Consider the following 10322-nt stretch of genomic DNA (forward strand, 5'->3'; position numbering starts at 1 on the left):
TGTACTCTTATTAATTCTGTGCCGTAGAAACATATAGTCTAATCATGTAATCGTCTATTTTTACCATCCTCCGCATCCGCCATCGGCCCATGGCCTTGCCCCAGTTTGCGAGATGGGCTGAACACTGATACTGACACCGCCCCACCATACCCTGCCTACTTCGACTCGCCGGCACCGGTCACCGGTCTCTTCTTGCATGTCTACCGGGCCGTTGTCTAGTCGTCGAGGTAAACTCCCGTCAAGCCTCGCCGAAACATAGCCAAGGCTTGATCTACAACGCAATCCCAGTCATCATCCATGCACTTTAATGTGATGACCGTCAACTCCATACTCCACACTAATACCATCGAGAACCCGAATATCAGTGGTAACGCGAGACAAATGCTCACCAAATTCATCCAGCCGCAGTCTTCCTGGCTGGAGCATCTCCAATACGAAGACCTGACACTGAACACAGGTCTTACAGTATTGAAGTACAACCTCAACAGCAATATGCCGTACTCGAAAATCGTACACACGAACTCCTTGATGGCATTCCACAACCCTCCCCTCTCATTCATATGAGATATGTCACTGGAAAGATCTGCGGTGTCTTCTTCGGCGTCCTGATGTTCCTGAAGTCCGCCGGACGTTTGCGCTCCCGGATTCGTTACGGTTTCGCTCAGACCTGTACGATGTATGTCCGATAGATGATATCCGTTGTCCAGTTGAGTCCTTTCTTTCCAAACAACACCTTGATCGGTCTTCTCCCCTCTGACATCCTTGCGGTCTGCCGTGCAGGTGAATGCTGACAAACTGCTGCATCGGTGCTGCGTTGCTGACATTCTTGCTTGTGGTCCCATGTTGTTGCACATTTGCACCTGTGGTCCTTGATTCGAAGACGCCTGAGGGCTCTCGAACATAGTATCGGTCACTGGTATCTCTTCCAGAGACCTCGATTTCGGCAATGGATTCAGCCCACGATTTGTCTGGGAGATGTCCGAATTGCTTGGTGTCGTCCCGAAGTATCGTAGGTTCCGGATAACCCGGTTGAGTCTGCGCTTGTGATGGACACTCTCTTGACTTCGGGGCCCTTTCGAGGGGAATATCGAAGCTGTCTGGACGCACCCAGTAGTGGTGGTGTTTATGGATGCATACGCCTCCTTGATCTCGTATCTGTTCACGGTGTCTTGATCCGTGCTCTGTGCGCAGATCTGGTGGTTGCCGTGATCTTTGATCTCGAGTATCGTTTGGTACAACATTTTGAGTTGAGGAAGATTCTTTCTGATTATTTCCTCGCAGTCTTGTATTTCTTTGGCTGTCTTGGGTAGATTTCGCAGCCCAAGCCACGCTGTCGCCTCTGCTGTGCACGCTGGCAGAGCGGTGAGGCGATCTCGAATCACTGACCGCTCTGCCTCTTTCTGGAGTAGTGGGTCGGCTATCGTCCCAACTCTTAACGCTTGAGGCCTCTGGAGAAGATGGATCATTGGCGGCGGCTCTGAGCTGACCATCTTCAAATGTTCCCAATTCCGTTCTACTTCTGGGCTTTCCATTAGGTGCGGGTTCTATTCGCGACTTATCAGGATTGGTGTATGTCGGCACTTGTTTTCGAGGGATTCTAGTACGGTTGGTTTCAGCACTGTCGGGTGGATAGTGAATCTCTGGTGGCTTGTCGTCGAATCTTGCATGAAGTGTTTTCGCAGAATGTCCTCCCGGCGACTTGGCGTCTCGCATTCGCTCTTCGTCAAGGTTAGGCCGTTGTCGTGGTTGACTACTGAAGGGCTTGTCGTCAAGAGATCTGGTGATATCTGATTGTTGGTTCGTGCCCAGAGTATTTCTGTCCCCCCTGGCTCTACTTCCGTTCTTTGGCTCTTGGCTAAAAAAGAGTCGAAAGTTGCGTTGTTGTTGGCTTCTTTTACTTCCTTCTCACCAGTGATCTCCGACAACAAATCACTTGGTGCCTGCGCATGAATTGTCGAGGGCCTAACATCATGCTCTGCGAACAGGTCTCTATCCAGCCCAAGCTTGTCCATGCTATGAGAACTTTTGTCGCTTTCAAAAGGCTCAAAGGCTGCAGAATAGATATCCGCAGACCCGCGTCGATGAGGAGTCTTGACTACCGTGTCGGATGAATGCGCACTTTCTCTGGTATGAGAATTGGTCATGACTGCTATACCGAATGGCTGCCCTTCGCTTCGCTTCTTATCAACAACGTCCAAATCTATAAGATCTTGTTGCTTCGTCACGTCGTGATCACGACGCAACTTGCGCTCTGTATCAGGGAATAATTAGTAAACAGGTCGAGGCAAAATAGACAGGTACTGACTTGACAGGTCTGAGGTGCTTCTGTATGACTGGGCGATAGGACTCAAATCAGGCTCCTGCACTGATGACCACTGATGGGTTCCCCTTCGCCATTTGAGTCGTTTCTCGGTTTCCTCTCGACGCCGTAGCTTGTCAACGTCACGATCGAGGTGAATCTTGACAATCTCGGTTTCGGCTTCTTTTCTTTTCACAGCTGAAGTCGCATTTTTGGCCTGGTCCTCGAGTTTTGCAAGCTTTTGCTCTGTTCTTAAACTCAAACCACTCTCTCCACTGTCTGATGTAAGATCCAAAACACCAGTTTGTGGGTTGATGCCTTGAACTCCAAGATAATCTCCACTTTCTTTCAGGCTTTCTCGTTCATCCCGTGCCTTTGTCCTCGCTTTCCTCGCAGCATCAAGAACTTCGAGTATATCAGGCATCATTTGAGTAGCTGGGACGAACGGCTGTGGTTCTGTAGTGTTTCCCCGCGCCTGTTCCCGTTTGTCTTCCTTGGATTTTATACTGTCACCCCTAGTCTGTTGATTGCGCTTGCTGCTTCGGTTCAGCCATTTCCGACGGGTAGATGGCTTCTGAGCCGCGGTCGCCTTTCCTTCGGATGGTTTGGACTCTGGCAATGCTTCACTTAGATTCTTGGGCGTGTTCCAATCCATCAGACGATCTGAACCGCCTGTTCTACTTCGTTGTCCAGTGCGATGATTGGTGGCTGAGAGCCGTTGTTCTGGAGGGAGTGAGCTTGTAGGTGGATGATTGGTATCTTTGGATGCGGACTGTGAGATATCGATGCCATTCGATTCTTGATTGACCCAGTTGTTCTTGTTTCTTAGCGTTCCCCCCTTTTCTGGACGATGACTTGGAAGTTTCCTCTTGAACCAAGCCCCTACGTCCCCCAGTGTCACACTCGGAGCAGGTTCCTGCCTCTCTTTCAACCACTCGCCTATATCCCCTAGTGTGAGTCTCCGATTGAACTCATTGGTAGCACGAGGAAGGTTTCGCGAAGGCGCAGAGTCAGGCGGCTGTTCATTTGAGGCTCTTCCATGTCGAATAGATGACCAGTGTGGTTCGTCCGGCATCTTTGTGTAGAGGTAACTGTTGATGATTCCAGTGCGTTACCATGCCATTTAATGTTAAACTGTTGTCGAAGATATGGAATTAGGCGGAATACTCGCTATGAATTAGTAGGAAACTCGGCTTCAAAGGAGGTTGTAAGTTAGGGACCAGTCGATTGCCTCAAGGGTCGCACATTGATGTTTCAGTAGATGTTTCCGGTACTTTGAGGGCAGGTAGGTCGACTTGAACTGCTGGAACGCAGTTGCTTTCCCGACGTTCCAGCAACATCGAAGGAAGCCGCGATGATGGCACGCTACTACCAATCGCCACACCATGATATATTTCACTGAGATGTGATTCATTGAAAACGGATCCGTCTACTTTTCCTATCTCGGGGACGTGAAGCTTAACCGCGTCGAGCAGACAGTCCTAAGGATATCAGAAGAACTGACCCCCGAAAGCAAAGGAGATGAAATAATTGTATCACTCTATGCCAGCTAGGACCAGCACTTAGGCTGTTTATTATGGCAGTCTAGGCCTTAGAGGACAATCCTTCTGTTACTCACCTGACATTCAGGAGAACGGGTATTAACAAATTATTATTCAAAAGCCATAAGTTAACGCCAATTTCTGCCACCAAGCATAATACATATTATGATACAGTTGACCAGGTACATGGTAAATAAAAGAAGCAAGGACGAGCCAACGTTAGAACAGGTGACGGCGGCTCTCTGGTGGTGCTCGCTCCCTGTTTAGTCCAGCAAAAGGATTACCACCGCCATTAAGTTTTGAGCCTACCAATCGACGGCTCTCTGGCTTCTTAGATGGGGTGGCCGCTCCCCAGTTTCGTTGTTCATATGCTGCCATTTCTCGCGAGTTACGCGGAGATGCAGCCCCTTCAGGATTCAACTCATGCAAGCTTGTAGCCTTTTTTAGCGGTGATTTGTTGTGGCTATGAATGCCCATGTTTCCGCCAAAGTTGATTCCCTGAGCCCCTGAAGAGGTGCCCGTCGATGTATAACCTGAAGGCAGACTTTGACGAGGCACGACACTTCTTTGATTAGTAGCAGGCCGGAAGGCTTCCGAGCGTCGGGTTGCCGTAGGAGGCGTAAACATGCGTGGCTTCAAGACGTTGTTGGAGGTTGGTGTAACAGATCGATCCTCAGGGGCATCGTTAGACCCAGTATATGGGTTAGAGTGAGTCTGAAAGCCGTGCCGAATCTGGACTGTAGGGGTACCAGTCTGAACAAATTCCTTGTAGTCGTTGGGCTGATCCATAGAGAACTGTGTTCCAATATCGCGGACAGTAGGGTGAAGACGAGGGTGAACAAACTTGGTGTCATACTCTCTCATCACTTGCTCCTGAATGACGGCTTTATCCTTAGCTTGCTGCGCAAAACGAGAGCAGAAGAAGAGAAGCTGAGCAGATACAAGTACTTGCAGGAGCAACGTGTTGAGAACCGTCACGCTCGGTCGGGGATCCAGGGGAGCAAGAGGAAGGAAGATCATGTAAATAAGGATGTGACCAGGCCCGAAGAGACAAGCGAGCCGCAACGAGACTGGGAGAGGATCCCAGACTGACAACTCCCAAACATCCGACGTCTTATCAGGGTACGCTCGCGACTCCGCAGATTCAGGTGTTATCAAATTCGCGAGGTAGCTTAGGGGTGTTGAAGGTGATGCGCTGGACTGGCTGACTTTTACGCGACGTGCAGATGGTGTTGAAAGCGGCTTATCGACCTTGGCTAGAAAGAGTCGGTACTTGCGAGTTCGTGTGATCGTATAGAAGGCGTTGGTAAACGAGAACGCAGCGAGAATCCAAACGAGGGGATAAACCTTTGAAGAAACAGGCGATTAGCATCAAGGCCTTGGAGGCAATATTGAGGAGCAGAATACTTACAAAGAACGAAATCCAGCCAGAACTTGTCTCGTCGCTGAAAACGTCATCACTCTTGGTAGAAGAACTTGAATTGGCGCGCGCAATCAAAAACACAAAGTTCATGGCTAGGCCTAGTTGTGTTCCTGCGGTAGCTGAGTCCCAGTCTCTCGTCTCAAGTTCTTCTGATAACCAAAGCAGGAAGTCCATGGGGTTCAGAGAAGCCATGATGCGCTCTCTGAGCGGCTGCCGGCGTACTAGGCGTGGCATCTCGACGGAACGACTATTTGTTGTCTTAAAAAGTCGATGATAGCGATCGCGATGTGGGACTTGGACCCTGAGTCGATGTAGAAACGACAAAGAGAAAGAGATGGCGAGAGCCTGGCCAGAGATTGTTTACTTTGAAAGTCTTGTTGCTGAGGACCAGGTCCAATTCTTTGTTCTATATTAGTCTGCCTAGTCGACCAGTAGGGATGCAGTGGAGGCTGCAGCGTCCACCGCGGGGATGGTCAGAGCTTCCACTGCAAGAGCAGTCGGACACGGAGCGGAGCCTCAGGCGCCCGACCTCCTGCGCAAGGTATCTCAGTTGAAGCACAACCAACCTAGCGCTTCCAACTCCACAAGGGGAGCAAGATAACAATCAAACCAACAGTCCTCAATATGGCTTCGCAAGCAGACTACAAGGATCGCCAGTTCCTCGCCGTCATTGGCGACGAAGTATGTGCCATGTTGAAAGACTCTCTGCTTGATGCTTTGCGCTGACGTAGCTCGAATCAAGGACTCCGTAACTGGTCTTCTTCTTGCAGGAATCGGCGTGAGTGCTTGAATCATTGCACTCATACATTCCGTATGCTTATTTTATGATATAGCATGTGACCACAGGTGCCGACGCCCAGAAGAACTTCCTCGTTGTCGACGGCAAGACCGACACATCCGCCATCGAGGCCGCGTTCGACCGATTTACCGAAGAACGAAAAGATATCGGCATTGTGCTCATCAACCAACACGTCAGACTCTCGCTTCACATCTATCTGGCTGCAAGACTGATGATTATACAGATTGCGGACCGAATTCGACACCGTATCGATACATACACCGCGGCTTTCCCTGCTGTGTTGGAGATCCCAAGCAAAGACCACCCTTACGACCCCGAGAAGGATAGTGTATTGCGACGAGTGCGACGCCTGTTTGGAGAGTAAAGCTACGGTTGTATTCGGTGCATGGACTTGTTTCGGAGTAATGAAGCGAACGTAGCATAGGGACGGCGATTAGCCCAGCCGTATATGACGCGCAAGTCAGTATTGTGTTTTCTTTTCGACTTGGTCACGTTGTGCAGAGCAATGCCTATACAGAGGAATGAGGTGGAGTACAATGCAAAAGACTTGTTTATCAGTATGCTAAATAGATTCTAAAGCCGCTGCAGTATGCTCTACATGAGCTAGAAAGTCGCCAAAACCAACGTTAACAGAGAAACCCGTGGAAACGTGCTCAACAGTAAGTCATGCCATCATGCGTGTGTTGCGTGCGTTGTAATCCCAATCACAGATCGCTGCCAAAGAAACCCTTGCTGCTACGAGAGAAAGTGACGGTTGCTGTCAAGCAGGTAATCTGCACATCATCGACAGTGAAGACATCGGCTAGCACAGTGTACTTGCCCTACGACGGGTTAGTGAAATCATCTTAAACATGTGAGGAACGTCCACGTACAGGAGGGATCTCGGCAGGAAGGTCTACGCTCTTGGTAACTTCAACTTCACCAGTTTCGACGGGGCACTTGAGGTCGACATTGCCAATCTGCTCGCAAAGATCGGCCTTGGTGCTGATAAGACGAATAAGACCATACTTGACAGTCAAGAGAACGTAGGCGCCCTCTTCAATCTTCTGCTTGACTGACCCCTTGGCCTTGATCAAGAGTTCCTGGCCACTATCGCCATGTTAGTACCGTGCCATGTGAGTCGCGCAATGAGAGGGGTAAGCCTAGCCGTACGCCTTGGGAGGGTTGGGAGACAAATCAACACGGTCGATCTTGATAAGATCGGCAGCGTGGTCTCCGGGACAGAACTCGAGAGGAGAATCGCCGGGAATCTTGAGGTCGTCGCTGATTGTGAGTTCGGGAGCCTTGCCATTAAGAACGCTCAGAGCCGCCGCTGGCGCCAGGCAGGCAGTCAGACAGGCGGTGACAGTAGAGAATCGCATCGCGCCTGGAATGAATTGGTGGTTGACTGAGTCTTGAAGGTTGGATGGTTTACAAAAACGATGCAAAGCGGTCAATGATATTGATGAAAGTCGTTTTGTAGTGATGGAAGAAGTCGTTATCAAGGTAGAATGGCGGATGGCGAGTGGCTTAGTGTTGAATGCGTCATGGGACCGATGCTCCACCCTTTGTCTCAACGACTGGCCCAGAGCAGCTGGAAATTGATGCCTTACCGCCTTGCAGTCTGCAAAAGCAGTCGCGGGCCGTATCCGAGAGCACTAAGCAAGCAAAGTGCCTCTTGTATCATGGAAGCAGACTCGAGTGTATTGCAAGGAACTTAGCGATACTGACCTCGTAATGACGCTAATGTTGTTATTCTGATACATCTATAGGACTCAGGTACGGATATATCAGCCTCACATTTTTTTTTTAAAGGCAACTGGGTAACTGTCTAATACTGTATCCGTACTTTGGTCACCTTCAACATAATCAGAGTGGCTGCATTACAGTAGCTTATTTCTATGCAATCGCCGAGTTCCTGCCCCTAGCTTATGCGGAGGTGGAACATTTCGATTCCAAAAGCATCCAATGCCAGCCTCTCGAGTTTATTTACTCACGGTTAGCGCCACAGCCCCAGCAACCCACTGTCCACGTATCCATCAGAACCTGAGGCATTTGACTGACAACCTCGCGCACGGGCCTCAATCAGTATCTTCTATATAATGCGGCTTTTCCTCCAACCTATTTGCAAAAAATCATACTTACCTTGTTCCGAGAAGGCCAGTTCAAGATTCGGCTTTCTCAGTGCAGAGGACCTGCATTGCACATCCGCGGAGTCGTCTCTGCACTCCATTGCTCTTCGGGGCCATGGGGGGCGTAATTTTTGATTTACCACTTTCATTGTGACCTGTTGCTTGCGATGGGCATGAAGAAGGAACATTTCGATTGTTGCTCTCGGAGTGAAACGCAGACGAGGCGGAACACGACGTTGAAATGCTAGGGTGAGACTGGGTGGTTTGTCTTCTGCATCGGCAATGTCTGGAAAGTAACCCAAACGGAAAATGGTGAGACACTTCGGCTCCAATGCTTCGATCTCCAATCTGTTATAGGAGTAAATCAAGCCAGGGGAAAGGAAAGTTGACTGCGCTTATGTTGATTGGCCCCTTCGTGGACCTCGGTGTGAGCTGAATGGCATCCGCATATCTGGGACAATGCATTCTCACGCGTGTTTGCTGGCAGGGTGAATCCCTGGTCTCGCTCGAGTTGATCCTCGTCACACAGGGCCGCACTGTATGCATTCAAAGCTACAGTACATAATGCAGTCTCTTCCCCCGCTTCCTTTCTAACAACTTATCGTTATTGATGGTGCGAAGCTAAGGTTTCGTCGCGAAAATGATTCAGTCCAACGAAAACTATCGGTGCGAAGCTGGGCAATCACGCATCTCATCCATTTTCGGGCACCTACCTAATCCACACGGAACGGGACCTGCAACAAGACTCGAAAACGACGAGAATGGGGAGTTGGAGACCAAGAGTACGACGCGGCTTCACGTGTACGCGGACCAATTCGATGCCCCAGTCGGCCAAGCGTAAGTGCGAATACGGGCAACATCGCGAGACAGACGACACCATGGTGATAAGAGATCGTTGCACACATGTGGTTGAGGTCGGGTTTCTGAGCAGATTGTCAGACGAGACTCAACAGGTAACATCAGAACCAATACGTACATGGAGTATCCGTAAGCCATCAAAAGATTCCTATCTGCTCAGCATTGGTGTTCGCATAATGTAGCATCATCGCTCCTAGGCGATGACGCGACCAGATTCATCATTATCACGCAGTCAGCTTGCAACACACTCTCATATCCCATCATGGAAGCTCTCGCAAGTCCCAGATGCAATGCTCTTTGCGCAGGCCCATGTGATTGGTCTGAGCCATGCGCCAAAGAACACAAAGCTACAGTTACCCCCTGCGAACTTGTCCAATCGAGACCCAACAAGGATATGCCGTCCTGCCGTCCTGCGGCAGCCACGTACACAGTATGAGTCCAGGGGATAAAGAAGAGCAAGCGACTGTGCTGAAGAACCATGTTGACCAGCGACAAGTGCTAATACCTAATTGGATTCGACTCTATGAGTGACAGAAGGGTCGACTAAACTTGCAAAGTGAAACAATAATCAAGGTCATTTCGTCTTCGATATGCAGCACTTGCCTGCTCTCATATTTTCTACTGGCTATCATCAAAGGCACATGTTTCTTTTCTTTTACCTGTTCCTGGCTCTTATCTAGGTACGTAGTAGTCAGTAGCCTGGGTTCTGACTCTAATCTGTTTTGCGAGTGTCAAGCCAAGATCAACCCAGACAGGTTTTATTTACATCTAACAACCATGATAGTCAAAGTCGCGTAGGCTTCAAAGCAATAATGCATTGGCTATCCGCACTGATGCCACGCGATAAAAACAATGACTTGAAATGAGGATAACAGCCAAACAACGCCAAACTTCAATTTCCCCTGGGCCTTACTTCGGCGGCCTCAGATTGGCCTGGAGGTTGGCTCTCGTTTCACCAAACGCGGCGTGTATTTGTGGCGCCCAGGTGTGCTAAATTTCACACCATCTGCTTGGATCCGCTATGGCTTTACCAATCAAGACTCGTCTCAGAAGCCAGTCAAACCAGCTTCAGCCGCCATCCACTGGTTAGGCGTGCCAGGCTACTTGCCTGATGGCATTCGTCTTCGTCATTCTGCCTTGAAAATCTGGTGAACCCCCTCCCGATTCCTTCGCTCCCTGTTCATAACGAAGTGCTCAATTTCTAGTGTCAATTCAACAGAGAGAGAGGTTGAGCGGACTCGCAGACTCGAAAAGTGTGCTTTTGCATTCTTTGTCTTTTTTTTTTTTTTTT

At 49.6% G+C, this 10322-nt stretch overlaps 4 protein-coding genes across 4 annotated transcripts; 1 reads left to right on the forward strand and 3 right to left on the reverse strand.

Moving 5' to 3' along the window:
* Window positions 1-394: 394 nt before the first annotated feature.
* On the reverse strand, window positions 395-3374 carry FIESC28_04891 (uncharacterized protein; the record flags this gene model as incomplete). Its single annotated transcript, XM_031159038.1, has 5 exons — window positions 395-447; window positions 515-667; window positions 759-1850; window positions 1910-2251; window positions 2306-3374. 5 exons carry the CDS (start codon window positions 3372-3374, stop codon window positions 395-397), a joined length of 2709 nt encoding a protein of 902 aa, XP_031016990.1.
* Window positions 3375-4059: 685 nt separating this feature from the next.
* On the reverse strand, window positions 4060-5497 carry FIESC28_04892 (uncharacterized protein; the record flags this gene model as incomplete). The annotated part of the gene is made up of 2 exons (XM_031159039.1): window positions 4060-5187; window positions 5252-5497. 2 exons carry the CDS (start codon window positions 5495-5497, stop codon window positions 4060-4062), a joined length of 1374 nt encoding a protein of 457 aa, XP_031016991.1.
* A 390-nt stretch (window positions 5498-5887) lies between these two features.
* On the forward strand, window positions 5888-6426 carry FIESC28_04893 (uncharacterized protein; the record flags this gene model as incomplete). Its single annotated transcript, XM_031159040.1, has 3 exons — window positions 5888-5944; window positions 6006-6041; window positions 6097-6426. The coding sequence occupies 3 exons, from the start codon at window positions 5888-5890 to the stop codon at window positions 6424-6426; spliced, it is 423 nt and encodes a 140-aa protein (XP_031016992.1).
* A 340-nt stretch (window positions 6427-6766) lies between these two features.
* On the reverse strand, window positions 6767-7423 carry FIESC28_04894 (uncharacterized protein; the record flags this gene model as incomplete). Its single annotated transcript, XM_031159041.1, has 3 exons — window positions 6767-6883; window positions 6935-7151; window positions 7215-7423. 3 exons carry the CDS (start codon window positions 7421-7423, stop codon window positions 6767-6769), a joined length of 543 nt encoding a protein of 180 aa, XP_031016993.1.
* Between the last annotated feature and the right edge of the window lie 2899 nt (window positions 7424-10322).

The sequence above is a fragment of the Fusarium coffeatum genome (genome assembly GCF_003316985.1).
Source record: "Fusarium coffeatum strain FIESC_28 chromosome Unknown BRIP53273_contig_106, whole genome shotgun sequence".
Taxonomy (NCBI): domain Eukaryota; kingdom Fungi; phylum Ascomycota; class Sordariomycetes; order Hypocreales; family Nectriaceae; genus Fusarium; species Fusarium coffeatum.